At 44.0% G+C, this 24383-nt stretch overlaps 1 protein-coding gene across 1 annotated transcript in view; it reads left to right on the forward strand.

Moving 5' to 3' along the window:
* Nucleotides 1–1648: 1648 nt before the first annotated feature.
* The window catches only part of LOC105923377 (rho guanine nucleotide exchange factor 17), a 98098-nt gene continuing 75363 nt past the window's right edge, over nucleotides 1649–24383 (forward strand). Inside the window, exon 1 of the mRNA XM_012859310.3 lies at nucleotides 1649–7146. Coding sequence (XP_012714764.2) covers nucleotides 2176–7146 — 4971 coding nt within the window. The 5' untranslated portion in view covers nucleotides 1649–2175. The remainder of the gene's footprint in view (nucleotides 7147–24383) is intronic.

A 24383-nucleotide genomic window follows, 5' to 3' on the forward strand; every position in this document is an offset into this window, starting at 1 on the left:
TTTATACTGTGTCCAAGTTTCATTGTCAACGTCATCTTGTTTTGTCATTGTAACACATGTTTCAGTGAAATTTGTCCTCTGCATTTAACCCATCCCTTTTAGGAGGCAGTGGGCTGGCACCTGCAGCGCCCTGAGAGCGTTTCTGGCGCCAAGGGTCTTGCTCAGGGATCCATGAGGGGCAGTCTGTGGGATCCACACTAGGGAACAGTCTGCGACTGTATTGATTATGGTTACAGTTCAACAAATTTAGCCTATCAGGTTTAGCGGTCTCTATTAATTCTGACGATTTCCCACCAGAATTATGCCAGAAGCTCGTCGGTGGTTTTTCTCTGCAAATTGCTATGGGTAGATTTTTCCAAATAAGAGTTGGACTTCAATGTAATTTTTTCCCGCCTGCGTAATGTTAAGCCTTTGTGGGTTAAAGGGAAACCCGTGCGTTGTTTTGTACCATACCCGCCTGTCCTGACAGGGTTTTAGCGGGGGGGGGCTGTGTCTATCTCCAGGGGTCAGTGGGTGAGAGGCGGAGTACAAAAGTAAGTCGAAAGTCCATCGCAGAGGCGCACCAACCAAACAACCACGAACGCGCACACTCAATCCTAAAGCCAATCTATAGTAACCAATTAGCCCTCGAGTTGGACTGTGTACGAGAGAAAAGATAAACCCTGGACCTTTATGCCGCTACAGGCCACCGTTACGCTTTGCAAACAAGTTTAGAGGGCCGCTACAACAAATCAAAGCTTGCATACACATAATTGTTGCTTTTTAATTGTCATCAAAGTTGTTGTATTAAAAAGCCATTCTGCATTTAGAGAAAAGGTATTCACTTTTCTGTTTTCTTTTATTTTTTTTAAATTACCTTTTTTTCAACCTTGTTGGCTCCGGTTGCGCAGACTCTGCGGAGTTCACACCCCAAACTGAGCAGGGGTCCCAGCAGGAAACAAAAGCATGGAGTCAGAGGGATAACACCACGTCCTCTCCTTCAACAACGCGGACCTGAAGATGCGGGGAGGCGGCCGGTAGGGGGCGCTGCAGCCACACCCACTCTTCGCCCCCTTTTACTTTGTGTGGGACTGGAGCACAGAATTCCCCTCTGGAACAAAAGGACCCACATGGGAAGCACCACAGAGAGGTTATTGTGCAGGAGTGAAAACTTTTATCGTTGCCCCCCCCCCCCCCCCTTTCCTCTTTCTACAAATGCTGACACGCTGCCTCTGCAGCTCCACGCTGTGCAGGAGCTGTTGTAAAGTATGCAGTGATCTGGTTTCTTTTCTATCTTAGTAGGTTGCAATACTAGAAATCTGTTCGATTTTTTTTTTTTTTTTTTTGGTTTAGTTTTTGCTTTTTTGGTGGCTTGCTTCTTTGGGAACTCTTTCTCCACATCTGACAGCGCGGTTGTGTTTTTCACAAGGGAAGAGACTATAATTACATCCAGTTAGTCCACTGTATCTCCCCTGTATCAACAAGTGAGGAGGGGGGGGGGGGAGAAAAAGCTTTTCCTCTCAGTCCCCCAGGGGGGTTATGACAGCCCCCATACCCCCCTAGTCCCGCCCACCCCCTTTCGCCCTATCTCATGCATTAACATGCATACGCAAAAGAAAAGAGAAAAAAAAGACAACACACACGCACACACACACATACACAACATAAGTGACGGAAAAGCAAATGATGCCAAAATAAGGAATCAGTTAAGAGCGGTCGGTGTGCTGGACCGGCGCAGGAGGATGTATGCAGAGTCCCAAACAGCAGGAAAAACAATGGGAAAGTTGGGTTTGTGAGGAGGAGGCTGGCTGGGAGAAGTTTCTTTGGCCCCCCACAAAAAAACAAAACCCTGTTTCGCCTTTTTTTTTTTTTTTTTTTTTTTTTTGCACGGATGCGGTTTCGGCAATCGATCAAATTCAAATATGTAAGTTTGTATTTTTTTAACCAAGAGGTCTTCCCTCACCTTTCCCCCCCGCCCTGCTGACCGATTGTTTTTTTTTTTAAAAGTCCCAAGTTTTTTTTTAAAACTTGGTGCTTTACAAACTGTTTTTAATGAAGAAGTGCTCGCTGGTTTGGGGGGTTTTAGTTGCGGCTGGGCTGTAAGCAGGAGGGGGGGAGAGAGAGAAGAAGAAGAAGAAGAATGGAGCCACGACTAGAAAAGGTGCTTTGAACTGTAACAAAGAAAGAACATGAACAATGGCAGAAAGGAGAGAGAAGAATGCGGCCGTGTACCGAGGCGTCTCTTTCAAAAAGCCGGGCTCCAGCGGCAGCGAGGAGGCTGTCGGCGTCGCCCTCCCCCCGGAGCCCAGCCGAGCGGAACAGTCCTGGGCGACGCGTAATGTCAGCGTGTCAAGAAAAGTTTCCAAAATCTCCGCCGCCACCGCAACCGCAGAGCCAAAGAGAGGCTCCTCGGCTCTTCCCTCCTCCATTTCTCCATCCATCCGCCAGCTCACGGAGAAGTTCAGCAGCAGCGGCGGCGGAACCACCGGGACGCAGCGAGCCTCGCCGGGAGACGGTGCGGCGCTGACGCGGGGGAGCAGCGCTCTACCCCAGGCCCGAGGCGACAGGAGAGACGGATCTCCGTCTCGTAAATCTTTCCGCGAAGACAGCGGAGAGGGGTGTTCCCCGGAGAGCGATCCCAACCCCGCGGAGTCTACGTCGGACAGCAAAGCGCCCAAGTTTCACTCCGGCACGGACTCGGTGTCGGGTTCGGATACGGAGAGAAGAGGCGAGGAGTGGGTTTTTACGCGTTTGTCGACGGCGAGCAGCAAGTCCGGTAAGAGAGATCACTCTCACCTCAATGCCGCTGAACTTAGAAAGAGTTTCACCACAGACGAGGAAGAGGATGTTAGCAGTAAAGAGGCCCCCCCGCCGTGTAAATCCCACAGAAGTTACCACCGCATCCCCACGCACGCTGAACGGTGGCCCAGTGTCACCAAAATCAGACAACTTTTCGACGAGAAAGCTTCGCAGCCGATTGCCGCTGACAAATGGGAGGGTTTAAAAGCAGCTGGCAGAGGGTGTTTACAGGAGCCCGGCTGCGGTGAAAGTGACAGGCAGTCGGGATGCCTCTCTGCTTCTGATATATGCACATCTGGGGCACAAAGCAGGGACACTTGCGCTGCTAAAGACGCGTCTTGTTATGGTGCGGACCTTTGTTCCAAACCGGAACATCCTCAGCACTCGCATGACGAGGAAGGAGAAGTAGAAAAGGCTGGAGTGTCTCACAGAAGTGGTTTGCCCGCTGGTTCTAATTACCACAGGATTCATTCGTCTACCTGCAGATCTCATAGTGCCAGTGCTGAGCCGCCAGAAGCGACCTGTAAGACCCCCAGAACAACTGGATTGGCACCTGACCCTAAACCTGACCTTCAACCCTGTGCTGCTCCGTCTTTGAGGCGATCGGTGGGCTTAGACGCCTCCTCCCGCTCCTCCTCTCTACAGCAGCCGACGGTGAGGGAGAGAAGGGATAGACAGGGGGTCGGACTGCCCAGGGATAGTTTACATTCCTCACATAGCTCCTCTAGAGCACCAGCCCCCACCACCTCCTCCGTCTCCTCTACTCCATCTCCAGATGAAGCCATTACCTCCTGTTCTTCTGCTTTAACTCCCCTCTCCGAACCAGGAGCCTCCACAAAAGTTAGCTCTCCTCTCAGCTTAAATTGGAGGTTAAGCTCTGGAGACGAAGACGAGGTGCACATCAGGAGGAGGAGAGGAGGGGCTTGGGGTTGTCCCTCTATCACTAGCAGGGGAGGGGAAAGGAGTGCCACTGAGCGAGGGGGCAGCTATTTATCCCGCAATAAAAATGGCCGTTGGGGTGCAAAGGCCATTGGCAGGTCCTCAGGCAGCGAGGAGGACAGCCCTGCTTCTTTAGGCCCCCACTGCCGAGAGCCGGTGCGTCGGCGCTCTCTAAGAAAGAAGAAGAAGGTCAGCGGGACTGCTCCAGCAACGGGCTGCGACGATTCCAACGATCAGTATGGTGAGTCAGAAGACAGTGACCCAGCCCTGACCATGGATCACGCAGAAAGGCAGCATCAAAACACCGGAGAAGCTACAGTGACGATACACCGGAGCCACTCCACGCGAGAACCTGGCGGTCGCAGCAACAGAGCCAGGGTACAGCACTGGGAGCGCCTCTCCTCACCTGCGGCGTCCACTGCACTTCCCGCTGTATCACGAGTGTCAAAGGTGAAAATCCCCCCCTTTGTTTCCAGCCCTGGGGATTCGTGCTGCAGCAGCAGATACTCCAGCACTGAGACGCTAAAAGAGGAGGAACAGGGGAAGGGTGGCAGTTGCGGAGCCAGTGTGCTCTTCAACACCGGCGGAGCAGAAAGCGGTACAAGCAGAGCTTCGTCGGCTTCTGTGTTGAGTAAAACGTATCACGGGAATTTCACCATGTACCGGTCCCCTAGCTTCGGACACGGAGACAACTTCTCCCGGGCTCCCGTTCGAGTGCGCCCCAAGGTCTTGTCAACGGTAGCCTTCATACCAGGTTTAACGCCCAGAGAAGGCGGAGGATCTTCAGCGACAAGAGGTTTTGACAGTGTTGTGTTGAGAAAAACAACATGGAGAGAGCCAGCAAAAAAGGATAGCAAAATATCTATGTCCAACCCCGATATCACGTCAGAAACTATGACTCTCTTGAACTCGCTAAAAAATGACGTGCCGAAGCTCAAAATGCGAAGACCGAGCGGAGGGGACCGAAGCGTGGCAGGAGAGAGGCCATTTGAGTACAGTAGGAATTCAGGCCCTCACGGTGGGCCCGTTGCGCCTTTGGGTCGCCGTCCTTCGCTAAAAGACCTAACAGCCACTCTGAGACGCACAAAATCCTTCACTTGTTCTGACAAGCCTACAGCAGGTGCAAGATCTTACTTTACAGGTGGCGCGACAAAGAGGAGTTCTTCTGAGCAGCAGCTCGACCTGGACGACGAGAAGACTGGGAGCAGGGTGGCGGTGTCAGACAGAGAAGTGGAAAGTGACGGTGGGGACTTTAGGTTTGGGCGACAAAATCTGACAACCTGTGGACTGGAGGATGATGACGACGAGGAAGGGATGCCAACTCCACTAGAGGAGAGGTGCATGCAGGAGGCCAGGCAGGTCATTCAAGATATCTGCCAGATGTGCACTAGAGACAATGATGACGACGTAGCTGTGACGTCATCTGATGGTATTTTGGGGATGGAAGGTTTACAGGTCGACCAAACAGACGAAAGGAAGGAAGCGGGAGACATTAAAGATGAGACGAGAACAGCTCAAGAGCTTGAGAAGACAAAAGACAAAGATAAACATGAGCAGGAGAGGGAGAGCAGGGAGAGGGAGAGGAGTGAACCAAGTATGCAGCTGGAGAAGCTAAACAGTAGGGGTACAGACCGCTGGGAGACATCTAATAGACAGAGCCGAGAGTTGGAGAGAGCATTACTGAAGGGCGACTCAGAGGAAAGCATGCATTATGAACGTTCCATGGATGAACTTTCAGGCCATGACTCCAGCTTAACAGATGAGGGGATTGTCACCGAGCCCGAAACGGGTCCCAGTGACCTCTCAGAGAGGCCCTTCCTGGGGTCAGCGGGGGTTAATTTAGGGTCAAGAATGGCAAGAGATGTTCTGGGGCAGCCGGTTACTGGATGGAAGCAGTCAGCTCTCCATGAGGCGGATGGCTTCAAGCAGGAGGAAAAAACAACACCAGAGAGCAGCTTGAACTGTACAAACCGACTGAATGAAGCTTGTTTTCCTCACGCCGTACATACAGCTCAGACAGACAACTGCGTTATGGATATGAGCGCGACTGCTTTTGTAAGCAAACCCAACTCTGAGGGAGTCCACACCAACGCTGCCGCGTCAGTGGGGTCCACTCCAGCCGCAGCGCCGGACGGAGGAGGCGGAGGATTCGAAGCCCCTGCGACCCCAATTGCAGTCCGTCGAAGACGCAAGTTCTCCCCCTCCGGTAACAACAACACAGGGTCTGAGTCCAGCAATGGCAGTCACGCAGAGTCAGCAATGGCAGCTGTAGGAAACGGGGAGTCCACCGTCTACCGTTCTCTCAGCGACCCCATGCCTCAGCGGTGCTGCTCTGTTGCAGAGGAGGGGGGCAACAATTTTTCTTCAGTTGACAGTAATCTTTTGGGCTCCTTGTCTGTCAAAGGGGGAGGTCCTCCTGAGGCCTCTGTGGCATCTACAATATCAGAATACAAAGGCAGCGTAGCGAGTGACTTGTCTGTTTACAGTGATGGCGGTTTACGCGACGATGGCATACAGGACTACAGCGGGGTCATTAGGAACATTGTGGCTGAGCCTGGTGCAATGGACAGGTTGATAACGGATGATCATGGCAATGGCAAGGCCCCCAAGAAGAAGTCTTTTAGTGACCCCAGCCGCCGTAGCGAGGCCCCTCCAATTGACCCCCAAACTGGCAGCACGCATCAAGTCAGTGAGTTGGATCAATCCGCAGCGATTCCACCATCTAGTAGCGAGCCAATCCTCAGTGAGCAGAGAGAAGAACTGTGGGAGTCAGGAGCTAAGCCCACACAGCGTCTTCACCCCGAGATGGCTGCCTCCCAGCCACAATGCAGTGCTCTCTCAGACAACCTCGAGGACGAAGATGACTTCAGAGACTGTGATGCAAAAGAGAAGTTTAACTTTGATCTCAAGCTTGCCGAGGTCCTGTCTCCCAGGATAACACGTCGGCTGGCTAAAAAACGCCCCAACAGGTTACAGACCTTTCCTGACAACGGCCAATTTCAGCCCGTTGAACTGGGTTCAGAGGACCAGGAGGAACATGGCAGCCAAAGTAAGCTCGTCTCCTCCCCTCCAGCGTCGCCGCTGAAATCCAAAACCAAACCCAAGCACATTCGCCACACAAGCGAGCCCACCACCTTCATGCCCATCTCGCCAGCTGCGCATCTCCAGACCCTAAAGGAAGTGGACTTCCAAGCAGCGCCTCTCTTGGACGAGGCCTCGTCTTTGGAGGACGTCACACAGAAGGGCAATCCCGAGGACGCCGAGGCCAGGCCTGTTCCTCTAGCAAGCGATGGAGCTCAGGGTTTAATCTCTAACGCAGAGGTGTCCGACGGGCCCAGCAGCGTCGGACGTACTGAAGCTGGACCTCAGAAGGTTGTCGCGGAGGACACGTTATCTGTATCTGCTCCACCAAGGACCAAGCCTAAAGTGGTGAGTTCAGATTTTTTTTTCCCCCTACCCTAGTGTCTGTTATTGTGTCTACAGCTGTGTTCTGATGGTTTCACTTGAAATATACGCACCCCCCTCACCCCACAGACCCTCGCGTGGTTATTTTCAGAGGCCGTTTGGGTTTCAGGACTGCGAGAGGCAGAAGCCATTGAAAGACTGAGCGGTGTTAAACAAACATTAGAGGATGTTATTAGTTTGATTAAACAAAACTCACACAAAAGGCATTAAGGGATAATCCAAGGCCCGCTGTTTGTTTTAGTTTGTTTTGCCCGGCATGGATTGTGGCCGTGCCAGGGTTGGAGTCATAGAAAAGGGATACAATAAACACTCTAGCCAATCAGAGTGTTATGTGGCGCTTTGTTTAAAGGCGGAGGGATTTATTTTTTGTCTCGTTCGCTAAAGCAGATATCAGGGTGACATGAGGCATGTTCCAGTGTTTGCAGTTTTTTTTTATGATATTTTACAGAGATGCTCTATTTTGTCATGATTTTCTTTCTTTTTTCTTTTTTTTTTTACCAATAGCTTATGTTGAGTAGTGGTTTTAGTTGTGCAGGGAAAGGGGAATTAAATGTGCCTGTGTGCTTTTCAAACACGCTTCTACACAGACACAGACTCCTGCAGATCCCTGACTCAGGTCAAAGTTATTGTTATTTGCAGTCATGGATGTGGCTGTGAGGTACGAAGAAAGCGAAAACAACTCTGGGAGCTCATGCAGGAACGCTGCACCCAGGTGCTTTGGGTTCGTGACATCATCACGGGGCTAGCTCTGTATCCCTGTGCTCACTGTCTTCTGCTCTGGAGGCTTGCTGTTGGCACACAGAACTTTTTGAATCTAAGTTTAGTGGTCTCTACAAATTTCCACCAGGTATTAGTGTGTGCATGCGTCGTTGTGTTGTCCCGGGTGTCCCTGTTGCTGTCCTGTAATGGGCTGGAAACCTGTCTAGTGTCTAAGTTGCCTTTTGCTCATTGACTGTAAGACGTAGGGGCCACCCACCCCTACAACCCTTTTTTCCTGGGTTTGGGGGATCTAAAAAATGGATGTTTGGATATCTTTACTCACTATATGATTCCTTCACTATTTTGTGCATTTCCAATTTGGGTTATTTTTCTTTTGTTATTATTTTTGCATCCTGACATAAGGGTACAGCATAGAGCCATCGGCCACTGGACTTAATTTACCCTCCATTTGTCAATTTCAAAGTAATTATTTGCAATCTGCTCAGAGTCTACTTTAAGGCAATACAGTGACAGGAATCAGAGGGATAACATCTACTTTCAGGCAGACAGTACAAATTGAAATATAAAGTCCTCAGAACGTTATTTACAGCTAAACTAAAATCTATAAAAGATTGAAGCACTTATATGTCTAGTTTCTTCCAAAATGCAAGACATTACTCAAGCATAGAGGAAAATAAATTTCCTCGCAATAATTTAAGTACATGGATACAAAGGGGTCTGTTTATGGGTGTGAAAGGGGAAAAGGGAAGGGGACGTGAACAAAGTGGAGGTACAAATTAGCAAAAGGGGGCGACTGGACCCGAAACCTTGACCAGTCCCAGCCTTCCTGTTTTTTTGTTCTTTTTCTTTTCTCTTTCCCGGAACAATCGCATTAGCTTGTCTTGCCTGTCCTTTTTTTCACCTTGCCACTATCACAAGATACTTAGCCACTAAACTCACACCCATCCATTACTCTGGTGTTCATTAGTTTTGCCTCCCAGTTGCTGCAATGACCGGAGCGGTAGCTGGCGAGCGACTTTTCTGAGCAGGAAATGGTTTAAGGGAAATGGGAAGTTGTTGTGGTAACTGGGGGGGTTTGATGATGTCCAGCACTACTGGTGCTCATTGCTGTGTGTGTGTGTTTGTGTGTGTGTGTGTGTGTGAGAGAGAGAGAGAAAGAGAGAGAAAGGGGGTAGAGAGAGCCTTTGTGCATATTGTTTGCCTGGAACATGTCAATGTCTTGTTCAAACGTTTGGATCCAACACATTAGCTTCAGAGCGGTGCCCTGCGGCTCTGGTGAACTCCGACGGCCTGTGTAATTTGGACTGAATGTAATAAGGACCAGTGCCAGGCTAAAAAGGATCCCTCAGAGGTTTGGGGAGCGCAGAAAGAAAACAGAAAGCTGTAAATGAAATGTTAGAGGAGCAAGGGAGGAATATTTGGCCTTATCCAAAGCCCTTTACCTTTTTACCTGTTCTTTCCTCTTTGCTCCAGTGTTATCGTTTTAAATCTAGCTCCAATCTCCCTCCCTCTTCCAGATGTTTTTTTTTACCCGTCCTAGGCTTTATTCCTTGCATGCCTGTAATGCCGTGCCAGCGTGTTGCCTTTTCACATCTCCATTTGTTCTTTTTTTCAGTCTAATTCCCTCACATTCCTCCTGATGTTGTCTTGTTCTCTATTCTTGTGTCTTTGGAACATTGCGGTGCAGTGAGGTCATAAGTTTTAGTGTAGACCATGGCCGACAAGGCAAAGGTCAGGTAGACGCAGAAAGAAAGCAAAAAAAAAAAAAAAAAGAGGTAGAGGGAGTTGGAAGGAAGCGTACTGGTTTAAAAAAAGTAACAGGATTAAAATAGAACCGACACAGAGTTAAAGAATGAAGCAAAAAACGAAGGGAGGGGAGTGCTCGGAAAAGGAGACTGGCCTTTAGTCGGAAAGTAAAAGGGAAAATGTTGAATTATTGGTCTGTTTTTTGTTTTTTTTTTTGTGATTTGGACCGCTGTGTTCAGGATGACTCTTCACTTCTCGGGGACTGAACAAGCAGGTTCGAACAAACGGTACCAGAAGATGTTGCTGTGGCCAACAGTGTCTGTCATTCGCTTAAAAACAATGTCGGCGCACATTCTGTTTTTGCCCCTCGTTGTGATGGACGGGGTCTTCTTTTGAACTCTGTTGTCTCCTCATTCAAGCAGTCTTCACTTTAACAGGCAGCAAGAATGCGGTCCATCTTCAGACTCTCCTTTTTGTTGCATAACAGCCACGAACTTCCCCAAAAGAGATGAAGATTAGCAGTGGGTGCGTGCCATGTCATAATGACCTTTCATGTTTTAGCTTTGAAACATGAAATGTCTTTATTTATTTTTTTGACAGTTTTGCTTATACATTTTTTTTTTTTCTTCAGGCAAAACTGTGGCCCGAGTTGTTCCTTATCTTTTGAGTAATGATAGCGGGACATGCTGACAGAAGGTATAAGTTGTGGTGTTTAAGAAAGAAGGATGGAGGATGGAAATGATATTGATGGAGCGGGAGAAAAAAAAAGATGGTCCAGACCAACTATTCATGGATTAAGTTTAAAGTGTTTTATTTGACCACCCACAAAGAATGAAATACTTTCCTTGTACTTTATCGTTTTTTTACAGCCACTCTCTTGTAATCCCTGGTTATATTAACCAGATTTACAAAGATGAAAAGGTAGTGAGGGGCTTTAAGCTCATTCAACATTGACGTCATAGTTCTGTGTTTTTTGATGCCTACAAGTCGGAATATTGCAAAGATAAAAACGTAAACAGAATACAGAGACTGAAATGCACCCCGCCATCATTAATTATTATTATTGATTGGTTGAGGGTTAAATTGATTCTTGTTATAAAATGTCACAAAGATGATTTTACTTGGCTTATATGATGGTCTGTGTTTTTAGTAGGCAAAAAAAAAATGCTTTGATTCCCAAAAAAATGGGATGATCATGCGTGTAATTTTTTTACATTTTATGTTTGATTCAAAAATACCAGCTCAATTAAAAAGATGTAGAACATTTTTCTGTTATGATCAAAATTAATCAGTGTTTTGTAAACCAAAGCGACCCCCCCCCAAAAAAAAACAAAAAAACAAATGATTTAAAGTGACCTGCCTCATTTGTTTTAGGTGACTAAAATCCACTTAACTAGCCCTTCATTTTCAACCCTTTAACTTCTTTAGTTTTCTGCAAACTAGATATGCTATATGACGTCTTTACACTACATGTGAAGGGAAAAGCATGCCAGCTGCTTCAGACGTTTGCCCCATTTGTTGAGTATCTACCAAGTCCCTCTGTGGGGTTTGACTCCTGGTTGCGTCAGGAAGGGCTTCCGGCCTAAGAATCTCTGCCAAGTCTTTGTGAAAGTTGAAATGTCTTGCTGTGGCGAACCCCGACTGAGGGAGCAACCCAAAGGACTCGCACATTGACTATTTACCCACGTAAACAACGTCCAGTCGTCTTTACCAAATGAGTTGGTATCCATCAGAACAGGCCGATACGTGGCCACAGGGGTAGAGCACGAGATGTGTGTACGGAGGCCTCGGTCTTCGCAGCGGACGTCAGGGGTTCCACTTCTGGCCCTGTGGACCTTTTTGCTGCATGTCTTCCCCCCTCTCTCAGGCCTATTTCCTGTCAATCCACTTATGAGTAAAGGCCACTTGTGACCATGCCACGAAAAAAATAAATAAAAGAAGAGGCAGATTTTTTTCTGAGGCTCTTTGTGATAACCAGTGAGCTGTAACCAGCCAGTCTGGTAAGGCTCCGTTACCTCCGGCCCGAAACAGACCCGACCAATCGCAGCAGGGGAGGAAAGACTTTACCATGCGCCCCTATCAGCGGCAGCATTACCCATAATCCAGCAGCGCTTTTCTGCTACCATAACGGTCCTTGGACGATTAATGTGAGCACACCATATATCCTCAGATTTTATTTATTTATTTTTTTGTTTTGTTTTTTTTAGACAAAAGCGGCAAAAAATTGTTCAGTGGAGAGTTTGCCTGATGGGATGACGTGTTTCACGCATTACAAATTGAAAAAACAGAGCGCTTTGCTGGAAGTTTTTTGCGTCACATCTGTAGTTATATGATGCAAAAACGCGGACCATGTTAGTCCTGCTTTTTGAAATCGTGCTCGATCAGCTCCTTACCAGACTGAAAAAAATCAGTCTGGCTGGCCAGGATAGGATTCTGCTGCCATTGCTGGATCAGTTTCTTTTCTTTTTTTGCCATCTTTAGCCTCTACACTGTTGCTGTTTATGAAGCTCACGTTGGTTGGTACGTTTAGCAGAATTGTAGTTCTTCATGCACGATTTTTGCTACACAGTTTCACCTTCTTCGTTCCTATTCACAACGTCTTGATATGCAGATACAATGTCTGCAGGAGAGGTTTAATGATGGTAGCTGCTGTGAGATACTGAGTGTGGGATTTAGTGAATCAGACTACTATTTTGACTTATTTGATAGAAAACAGATTATTTGCCTTATTATTTGCCTAATTATTTTATATGCCTTTTAAAAAAATTAAATTTTATATATATATATATATATATATATATATATATATATATATATATATATATATATATATATATATATATATATATATAACTCCCACAAAAATCAGTGAAAACCACAGCAACAAAGCTAATCCATTAATTAACTTTTATTAAAGGCCAACTTGAAAGTTGAATGAAAGGCCACATCACAAAGTGGATATCGAGCTGGTGCGGGAGCTCTTTCTTTACCTGCAAAGGTCAGCCGAGGTTTGCTGTGGTCTGAGAGTTATGCAGCTGAGAGGTTAAAACGCGCTGGAGAGATGAAAGGTTCAGGATATGGTTTGTTCTGGCCCTGCAGATGAGTGGGAGGAGGTGGGATGAATCATAAGATCAAAGATGATACTGTGGACATCTGTGACACACACATGGCCTCTGCTGGGGAACGATTTACTTTGAAAACTGGTCCAGAAGCTTCTAACTTGGCAGAATGAATCCACTGGACTGGCTTTTGGCTGGTATGTGCAAATACCCGAGACGTTTTGACAACACATAAGTAAGGTTCGGGGTTCGAATCCCGGCATGGGGTCTTTCTGCAGGAGTTCTTCCTGTGCATGTGTGGGTTCTCTACGAGTGCTCCAGCTTCCTCCCTCCGTCCAGATAAGGACGGAGGACGTTGTCTGTTGCTTTAGAGCTCTTTTGGCCCCACTTTGTTATGGAGGAGTTTTGGTCCAAAATTGCCTCACTTTGTTGAGATTTGTTTTTACACACAGCCTTACTTGGGATTGAGCTTCTTGTTCAGCAAAGTGAAACATTTTGACCTGACAGTTTTCTAGCTTGATTTAAAGGGTTCTTTATCCTTGACTCTGCTCCTGTCTGGTCACCTGTCTCCTGCACCGCTTCCTCTTGGCTCCGTCATTTTGCGGTGTTCTTTACGCCTGGCTCACACTGAGTACGACGCGAGTTACAATCTTGATGCATTACCCCCCCCCCCCCCCCTCCATCCTCACTGCTCCTAGGGAAACAGCAGCCAGGTGTGGTGCCGGATGCAGAAACGGCGGTCCGGAGTTCTCGCGACAACTAGTGCAATATTTAGGATGTGCCTCATAATAAATAGCCCTGTTCCGCCATACAAGCACCACCTCATTGTTTTCCCTCACTACTGATGCTACCCTACACGTTTGACCCTGTGTCACCTGTTACAACATCCATTCATCCATTTTCCTACATGCTTATCCCTTGTTGGGGTCGCGAGGGGTAATGGGGCCTATCTCGAGCTGTCTATGGGCGAGAGGCGGAGTACAACATAAGGTTATAATATAAGGTTCACATTTTAAGCATAAAAATACATAGATTGCAGAGTAATTTTATTATTAAATACACAGGAAGTTCTTACAATGTGGTATCTGACTTCCTGTTTGGCTCATGTAATTGCCTGCCGCTTGACACGGGACCGCCGCAGCGTCCGGCAAAAATCTCAATTTTTCAGAATTTTTTTTCTCCTGCGCCGCACGGCCTCGTAAACCAGACCTGCACTGCACCGTGGATGATGGGAGTGCACACGCTGACCTTAATGATTTGGGTTCCTTGCGGCGCCCGCGCCGTATTCAGTGGGAGCCCGGCTCAGTTTTCTTTTTGCAACAGTACTCATGGCACCTGTGAGAAAGATTCATATTGTTGTTCTTTTTTTATGCATCAAGGCCTAATATTTCCTAATGAAAGTCAGGAGTTCTTGCAGATAATCGACCAGAAGTATGTAGTAATTCTAAGGACTTTAGTGTGGACTGATCTTTTACACTGCAAAAACATAACTAAAATAAGTAATATTCTCTGAAAATAAGTGTATCTGTCCTTGATCTGAGCAGGTAAATAAGATGATCTGCCAATTGAATAAGACTTTTGCACTTAAAATAGGAACAACTCATCTCCATCATTTAATTTCAAGTGCAGGATGTCTAATTATCCTATTTTATGGGTCAAAATACTCATCCCATTGGCAGATAATATTATTTACCTGCTCAAATCAAGGACAAAAACACACATTTTAAGAACATTCTACTAATTTTTAGATCCGTTTTTGCAGCGTACCTTCCAGCATGGCAGTAATGGAAATCTTGGCAACGCTCACCAACGTTGGCGTCTTGCATATCAGCTATTGGCTGTTTTAGTAGCTTTCAGCCAAAGCTGTTGTTGTTTAGCTATTCTTTTTAAGTGTTCTTTCTAATTCCTGGTGTTAATTTTGTTTTTTTGTTGTTTTTTTCAGCCATGTTCAGCTTATTTTTTAGAGAAATGCATCCCAGTTCCAACTTTCATAAGTGGCTGATCAACTATTGTCTGTAGAAGCCATAAAAACGGATGTGTAGTGTCTCTCCATCTGTAGTGAGGCTCCATCTGGTTTCTCACAACTAACATGTGTATAAATATATAAAAAAAAAAAACATCTGTGGGAAAATGGTGCTGAATGTCCTTGCCGGGTTAGTGACAGTCGCACTACGCTTTGAAAATCTTTAGCATGTCCTTTTAAGGAAAGCCTCCCATGGTTTTTGTTTTGTTTTCCTGTATTTCAGATTTTTTTTTTTTAAGCTTACTGTCGCCCATGTGAGATATTAATGCGTTTCAGGGTGGTTGCTGGTTTCTGTCTTCCTTTTTCTTCCTTGTTCCTGACCCCTATCCCTTTCTAGCTCTCGTCTCTTGGTTGATGGGGATCCACCCAGTGTAATTACAGAGCAGTTTGCTTGTGTAAGGAAAGCCTCTCCTGAAGCAGCACTTTCTAACAGACCTGCCATTTCAGCTGTTTTGTGTTGCACAGAAAGATTTTTGGCACAGTTTGTATATGCAACGCCAAGAGAAAGAGGAGAAAAAAAAAAGAGGCACTTTCACCTGATTCTGATAGAAAAAGGTTAACCTTTTCGAAGACTGCTTCTTGTTTGGTCCGAGTAAACAGGACATTATGGGATATCTGTGTTATGTCCAGGGAAATCTTTAGCCTTTCCTTTTTGGCTTCTCTCTGAGTCAGTCATATGCTGCTCGTGTGGCTGCAAATATGTTAACATGAGAAACATAGTATTTAGTTGCTGAATGACTGACGTAATGCTGACTAACTCGTACCAGCTGGTGTGGATTAATTTTTCTAACATATTCATAAAAAACATGCAAAATGCATTGCTTTTTTTTTCTCATACAACAAATGTTCTTTAGATTATAGCAGATAGTTCAGAGATTGAAAATTAACTCAGTTAAGCATTTGCAGAAAAAAAAAAGTTTGTTTAGCTTCTGTATTTTTTTTACCCCCTTCGTTAATCGTTGTTTACTGTAACAAAACCATGGATGCAGCGGAGAATCATAAGGTTAACATAGCTATGTGTACTACAAAGTTGCACTAGGAAGCTACACCTGGTTAGTCATTTCTTTACTGTTACAGTGTTAGAGCCATTCTAATCAAGGTCCAAGTTTTAATTAATGAGTTAAAAAGTGGAGTTGCACTCATCACCGTAGGCAGGTGTGGCATGCATTTGTATTCATGACACTTTGATCTGATACCGCTAAATAAAATCTTGTTCTACCATTTGTTAAATAGAGTCCACTTGTGCGTGGTAAATAATCATTTCACAAGGGTTTCACTGGAAGAAAAAAAGACGATAAAGGAATTTAGACCAGGAGCTAAAAATTTAATGTAAGAGGACAAATACAGAAGAATTAAACTTAAAATGGATTTATGGATAAAAATGTACCAATGAAAAGCTCTGCACAGACATTGGAATGACCAACTAGAGATTTCAAAGTGCGTTATGGGTAAGGGAGCTGCTTCTAGTTAAGAATCTTAGGCTACGTTCACACTGCAGGTCTTGATACTCAATTCAGATTTTTTTTTTGTGAAATCGGATTTTTTTGCGTGTCCGTTCACATTTCCAAATATATGCGACTTGTATGTGATCTCCTGTGTGAACTGAATGCTTTCAACCGAAGTGTCCCGCATGCGCACTCGAGGACGCGATGACGTCACACGTAGCAAGCGTCCTCAGTGTTTACGGAAGTAAACATAGATTATAATGCTGGCGCGCATTTTGCGGTCATTAATTTATTTTCTAACTGGAGCTTTCCCTCCATTGACTGCTCTTCTTCTTGTAGTCCGCTATGGGTGTCGTCTTTCTTCCCGTTTCTGCATAGCAGGACGCAGAATAGTGACGTTTGTCGAGTATCGGTGACGTACAGGTCGGATAAATGCGACCCGGTCGTACAGACACAGGTCACATTTGAAAAGATCAGATACGTATCGGATTCAGGACCACATATCCAAGTGGCCTGGGTCGCATTTGAAAAGATCCGATCTGTGTTGTTCAGACTGTCATAAAAAGATCAGATACAGGTCGCATATGGGCAAAAAAAAAATCGGAATTGGGTCACTTCAGGCTGCAGTGTGAACGTAGCCTTAGAGCTCCATGATAAGCGCAATATAATAAATGAAGAGAATTGTCATGAGGAATTTATATACTATAAAATGTCAACATTGTTCATGAGAGGCAAAAAGGTGGTGATGTTGTTTGCTGCTGCTCAAACTCAAGAGCAACAGTAAACAGTGGTGTCATCAGCATACCAATGAACAGAAGCCTGCGTGTGTTGATCTACATCATTTATAGAAATAGTAAACATTGTAGGGTCCAACACGCACCCTTGAGGTACACCATGGATAGTATTTAAAAGGCTTGAAGAGGAGCCATTGATATGACCACATTGTGTTCGGTTTGGCAGAAAATCATTTAACCAACTCAGAACATTGTCTGTCAAGTATATGTCGGATAGTTTCTATAAAAAAATAAATAAAATAAAAAAACGCCACAATCAAAAGTGTCAAAAGCCTTGAAAAGGTCAATGAAAAGGACAGGAAAAGTAATAAAAATAATAAAGTAATTATGGCATCTCTATAATGTCTTTAGGGAACTTGGTGGTAGCGCTGAATGTATTATGCTTCTTTCCAAAACCAGACTGAGAATTTGAAGTATAATATTTGAAATCAATATTTGTTTTTTTTCTTAAACTCTGGCTAAAATTGAAAGTTTTGGGATTGGGCTTTAGTTATTCAGAAGTTAAGGGTCAACACTTTTTTAACAGCAGGAAAACACAAGCAGCTTTCTGATATTAATAAAAAAAAACATTATGTGGAATCCAAAGATTAAGGATATGGTAAATGTATAACACAATCTAATTACTTTGATTTAGAAAAAAAAAAAACCCTCAATATTTATTTAGATTTCAAACTATTGTGTAGAAAAAGAAAGAAAATTTTGTGCAGAAATAATCCTATTTGCCACTCTAAGCCTGACATAAGACAGATTTAAACCGATTAATTAGTTGGGCCATCTGCTCAGGAAGCTAGCGTGCAGTCAGTTGGTTATCAAAACACCCACATTTTTCTTTTCTGTAAGTAAGGGGAAAGGGAAGGAGCCTTCCTATAGTGTGCAGTAAAAGGTTGTGGAGGGGCAGCTCTACTTTATTTAATATCCTATAAAGCTACACCAGCCCTTTTTCTTAGGCTTCCACAAAAATCAAAAACCCAGTAACCAATTTTAATCATAGGAAAAGTTTGATGTGTAATTATCTTGGTTTATAAAACACACGACACTAACCAAATGGTATAGTGACATAAGCATTCAGAACGTGGGTAGCTGCAGTTACATCAACATGCATCTATCATATTTCTACAGGAACTCATTGTTAAACACTTTCTGCTAGTGGTGCTCGCACAGTGCTGCAACTGTGCCCTCCTTGCATTATGCTGCACATTACGCAGCGTGTTTCAGAGCGTGGTCGGACCCAGGCACAGCACAAAAACGCTCATACATAGACTTGAGGCTAACTGTGGGATGATTTGGCCGTCGAGCAATCCCCCCCATAGCTTTGTCACCCAGCGAAACATGAAAGATGCGGCGCTCCTCCTCTGTTCTCTGTCTCTTTATCTTCCACTCACCTTGTCCTTCATCTGTCTTATGGCCTCTATACGGCGGTTTGGCTCATGCTCTAGCTGCAAGTTAAGAAATGTGCACGAACATGGGGACGAGAGACGTCGGAAGTGTCGTAGCGCCGCTCCCGAATGGCTGCTGGGCTCGCGGATCAAAGCTCAGGGAGAGGAGGATGAAGATCGCTGCAGAGGAAAGATGGGAACACCTATGGCCAAAGATGCCGCACAGGCAGGTGGTGTTAGTTCTTAATGTGTGCAGATTAGATTCAGTTTAAAACATGTTCACCAGCTTTAGTTTTCACTTTTTGTTTTCTTGATATTTCTTTACTGGTGCGACTTGGTTGCTAATAACTTAATCAAAAGCTGTGTGGTTTTGTATAAATGTTTTGGAGGAACCCTAAAAAGTGGACTTGGACTTTTTATTTGAAACATATCCTGTAATATTTAGCTTCATGCTGCCGTCGTCATATTACTGAACACTGCACATCTGTGCTGTCGTAACATCGTTCACAGCATGTGGTTTACGTTATTTTAGTCTTGTTCATGTTGTTTGTGTGTGTTTCTTTTGATCACTTTGTGATCAAAGTCAAGTAAACCAATGACATTAAGCATGGCATTAACGATATTGCTTTTAGCAGTCACTCACCTTACACTTGCTACGAGCTTACTGGCTATAAATATGTCATTCACTTTCTTAGTTTGTATGTTAAACTTCAAGTTTCATCCGTAATTAGAACCTGGTGCAAGTCCAGCCTGGGTGCTCGGTAGACAAACGCTCGTATAATACTGCTTTGTTTACCATTTTTTGTTTTTCAGCAAAGATGGAACTTTTTTAGTTTATTTTTTTTAGTTGTTTTTTTAGGGTTATTTGATAACTGCGCATGTCAGATGGGTTCTATTTTGATTAAAGCCAGGTGCATATAAATGCACATTATGACTGGATTAATTGCTTGTGTCCCCACATACAGGGTACAATCCTATTATTTTTTTGTTTTTTTTTTAATCCGAGTACATATCAATCTTATTGTGAAATTTTGTTGCATGTAAACATAGCTACTGTGTAGCCACTACAACTGTTTTTCACAAGGCGAAGAGAACGCATGCTTTCCAGAATTTTCCACTTTTGTCACTTTCACAGAATATTTTTTCAGTCCAAAGAATGTTTTTGGGGGTCATCAAAATTATTTTTGAGAAATGTGAGATGGGCCTCTATGTCCTTTTAACCTGCATAACCCCTCCCCACAAACACGTTTTGAAAAAAAAAATCAAAGACAAGAGACACCGCCCGCTTTGAAGGGCAAAGCGAAGAATGGGGATGAGCGAAGGGGGTTAAGCACGGCTGTGGTCCAAACAAGCGAAAGTGACAGCCAGCTTAATTTGACATATTAAAACCTGGAGGGTGACAAGGGAACGGTGGTAGTGACACCATGGATTGGTCTTTTGAGGTGGAGGATTTTTCACTCCCCTCATCACCAGAGGCTGAGGGAGGAGGCTTTGTGTAGCCCAGTTGGCCTGAGATTTATCAGTTCGAGCTGCTGACTCAGCAACGCTTGAAGGCGGTGCTGCCGAAGCAGCGAAGGGCAGAACAGGTGCAGTCTCCAAGTGGTGAGCAGCATCATTGCTTACAAGGTCTAACGTTCAAAGCAGTAACAAACTTTCAGAAACTTTACATTTACGTGTAGATTTAAATAATCGCAAGTAAAGATAACCTGAAAAATGATATTGAACACTGCTCGCAACGCTCGCTATTCCAACTCCTGACTTGCCACGGCGTTGTGTACCTGAGTGAATACGGGGCTGTTTACAGATACATTGACCAAGCTGATTAGTTTATAACAATAGGAAAAATCAACTGCAGTAGCTACCCTCCAACCCATAGATGTCAGCACTGAGACGTTTTAGGCCTAATATTGCAAAATTGTCAAATTTGCAAAATAATAATAATAATAATAATAATAATAATAATAATAATAATAATAATAATAATACATTTTATTTGACATCGCCTTTTAGAGCACCCAAGGACACTACGAATTCAACAATAACAACTAATTACGATAAAAACAACACATTAAAAAGTTTCAATGTACCGGCAATTACAGTGAGAAGGGATTGTTAAACAGGGGTGTTTTGAGTTTCAACTTGAAGTTAGAAAATGTCTCACTGCGGATGTCCAGAGGGAGAGAGACGGGCAGGTAGGGGGAGCAAAGTTGTAGACGGCCTTAAATGTGTACAGAAGAAATTTTAATTCTATTCTAAAAGTAAATGGGAGCCAGTGAAGCTGCTGTAGGACTGGGGTGATGTGGTGAAATGAGGGAGTTTTGGTAATAATGTGAGCAGCTGAATTCTGAACCACTTGAAGCTAATGGAGGGATTTTTGAGGAAGGCGAAAGAGAAGCGAGTTACAGTAGTCAATGTGAGGTGACAAGGCTGGGGATAAGAGCTGATGCAGAGCGCAGGGAAAAGGAGGGATGAAGACGATTAATACTCCGTAAATCAAAATTAGCAGACCGGGTGATGGTATTAATGTGAGAGGTGAATGACCTGAGGTGAAGGGGAGACTGCGGAGCTGTCGGCTGAGAAAGAGAAACTGTCAGCTACAGATTTGGCTCCTTACAAGGAGGATGTCAGTTCTGTCACTGTTTAGTTTTAACAAGTTAGCGCTGAAGCAAGGTTTTATTTCGGATAGGCAAGAGGAGAGGGAGGAGAGTAGGAGTATAGAACTAGGCTTACTAGATAAATAGAGCAGGGTGTCATCTGCGTAGCAGTGAAAATGGATGTTGAATTTCCAGAAGATATTGCCAAGAGAAAGAAGTAACATGAAGATGGCAACCTCAAGGCCCAATTCACACAGTTTATCTGCACAAAAGTTGGCAGATAATCAAAAACCAATGGAATTTTAAGTGCAAATATTAATATCTTTTAATGCCACAGTATGTGACACATCCTACAGAGATTTTCTTTTTCTTTTTTCTTTTCTGAGTCCAGTGTATCTGTGTTGTCCCTCCGTCCCCTTGTCTCTCACACCCATCCAGCGAAGTGGATATCTGGCCAAAAATAACAGCAGTAATTGCCATGGCAATGATGATTGTTAATGATGATGACTACCATTTATCTCACCAGAGGAATGCGCCTGTGTTTGCATGCGCCCTCTAAGACATGTTGGAAAGGTTCACACGAGGCTCCCATCACCCGGTGACAGCAGTCAGGGGGTTGTCGCTAATCGGCTCCGTTTTTTCCTGAAACAATGTGGTCCTTCTTCGCCGCTCAATGGGCTTCTTATTTTCAAGAAGGCCCCAGCATTTTCCCTCTTCAATTATTCTACATGGAATAATAGCTTTGCAGTTTTGTAATTGTTAAGGATGGAGAGGAATGGATCTAGGGGTTGTATGGTGTATGCCAATCACAATTGGACTTTACCGGAAACCAAAGTTTTTACGTTAATGGTGTGCAATCTCCAGCTTAAAGCGAACTGACGGAGTTTTATCACGCAGGGATGAAGAAAGTGATTTCTGGACCAGAATCAGTAGTCCAGATGACAGTTCAGAGAACACACCTGAAACAAAAAAGAGTTTCTCTGTTCAGGCTTTTCTCATTTCTGTTTTGACTAATAATACTTGCAGCTACAACTTCACTTGAACTGTTACAAGGCTCTGGATAAAAGCTGAATTGGCTAAAAGTTCCCGATAAGAAGATGCCAAACTTCTGAAATAGTGCAGAATTTGAACAAAAATATATTTCGTCCTGAAAGGACAAAGAGAAGTTGTGTGCTCCTATATCCACCAAGGACTTTTTTCCCCCAGCTCTTTCTAATGATGTGTTCATCATAACCGCACTTCTATTTCATAACCAAAATTTTTTTTCTCCCTCTGTAACTGTGGGATTTATTCTTTTTGGCTTTATTGTGTCTACCTCCTCTATCAGTTAAGCACAATCAGATTATGTAATTTCACAAATGTTTGCTTGACAGCAACGCCAGTGCTTATTGGCTTTCTGAATTAATTTACTTATGGTTCATTATCATACAGAACATGTGAAAGTTCTAAACTGTTTTAAAGTATATATCTTTAATAGTGATGTGCCTTCTAATGCAATTCATATTTCTAGCTGTAGCTATGCATTTGGGAAGAAAAAACCCTAAACATATGACATGTATTTACTATTTTAATTTTCATGCACAGATTTAAGTACCTGCAAAAATTAGTATTTTGCAGAATATAAGCTTTTTGATTAGACTGGCTGTCTGCTCCACTGACTAGCCTGCAAACTGCTGCTTAACGGACACGCAGCTCAACCATTTTTTCAAAATAGTTAGAAATGGCTTAGAAAAAGCAAGAGGGGCCACACCATTAGGTGATACACCATGACGGCAGCAAGTGGTGCAGTGCTACAAACTCAGCCAGAAAACTGTTCTATCTATCTCTGGCATCTTACTTAAAGGTCATTAAAGTGAATTATCTGTATGATGCATGATTCTAGTGTTTTAACCCGTTAAAACCTTTAGTTTGGCATACGTTGATACATAGAAATCCATCTTATGACAACAATTATAAGACCACTTTTTTGTCAAGAGTAGTATAGTTAAAAGTCACTTATTACCTTACAACTTAAACTCAGTTGATAGGAATTATTATTTTCTGTCCTTTGCAAATGGCTGCTTAGTTATTTTGCATCAAATCAAAAAGAAGCTGCATTTTCATGGAAGTGGAAAACGGTGGGAAGGTAGTCACGGGAATTGTCATTGTCATTATGGGATCCCATGAATTATTCAGTTCTCCTAGAAGAAATCTTCACACATTGGTCTGTAATCTCTTTTATTACCAGTGTAACCCAAACATTGTGGTATTTCTCTTATTAAACCATCTGTTCTAGCTGAGGAAGAAGTACAAGGGGAACTGTTAGTCTTACACCCTTTTTAGTCGACATAACTCATAAATGAGACGGTTCTTGTAGCTATCTGTCAGTCTTTGACATTGATCTGAAGAAGGTTTGCACCACTCCTCACTTTCACCTGTTTGAGTAATTCATGTCCAGCTGATTTCAAGTCACACCACAGCACCTCAAGATCTAAGTCTGGGCTTTGACTCAGTACAGGACTTTTCCCACATGGAAGTTTACCCCGGTCAACTCTAACCTCCAACAAACAAAGATGTATGGTAGTAACAGTGAAGCTCACAGCAATGGCAGATGCTTTTGGTGAGGCATTTTTGCCTTATCGACCAACATTACGACAAAGAAGAAGGGGAAACATTTTCAAATGAGTCCTACATCAACTCAGTGCGGTCATTTCAAGGTAACCATGGACAAATTGACATTAAAACCCAAGTTTAAAAAACCAACTTCTACCCAACTTAAAATATATATTGATAACATATAAAATTTATACTGCAGTAAATGTTTTTATGCTACCATCGAGCTATCCATGGCAAGAATGTACAGTGAAATTCTGTATTAGGAATGCAAAGCTCACATTAGCCTACACAACCTGTTCAACGCTTTGTTGAAAATCGTAATCTGGCAATTTTGTAGGAGGTAAAGAGCCTGCAGCTCCCGTTGGTAATAGGTGTTTTAATTTGGAACAGATCGTGATTGCTGATTGGTCAGTTACTGACGAGCCTCCGGTATTGATCGACAGGTGGCGTCACGTCGGTTCTCAGCCAGTCTCTTGTGGATTTACTGGTATATTTTTGGGTTATTGTTGTGTTGCAGGATCCAGTTTTTCTTCAGCTTTCTTTCTTTTTTTTTAAATGGGATCATATTTTTAAAATTCATGATAAAATGTATGATGGAGAGCTGATAAGGTCCTCCTGCTGCAGAAGATCTCCAGACCCTCAGGTTTATTATGTATGAGGTTCTTTTCCTGGATTGTTGTATTTGGTTTATGTCAAACATGTCTCCTTTTCCGGTGTCCAAATGTTTCAGTTTTAGACTTATCCGTCCAAAGAACATTATTTCAAAGGTCACGATCTTTGTCTATGTTGTCTTAAGCAAAGTTTTATCTAGCCCCCATCTTCCTTCATGTGCAAAGTTTCCTCCTTGCA

Source organism: Fundulus heteroclitus, chromosome 18 (genome assembly GCF_011125445.2).
Source record: "Fundulus heteroclitus isolate FHET01 chromosome 18, MU-UCD_Fhet_4.1, whole genome shotgun sequence".
Lineage (NCBI taxonomy): Eukaryota > Metazoa > Chordata > Actinopteri > Cyprinodontiformes > Fundulidae > Fundulus > Fundulus heteroclitus.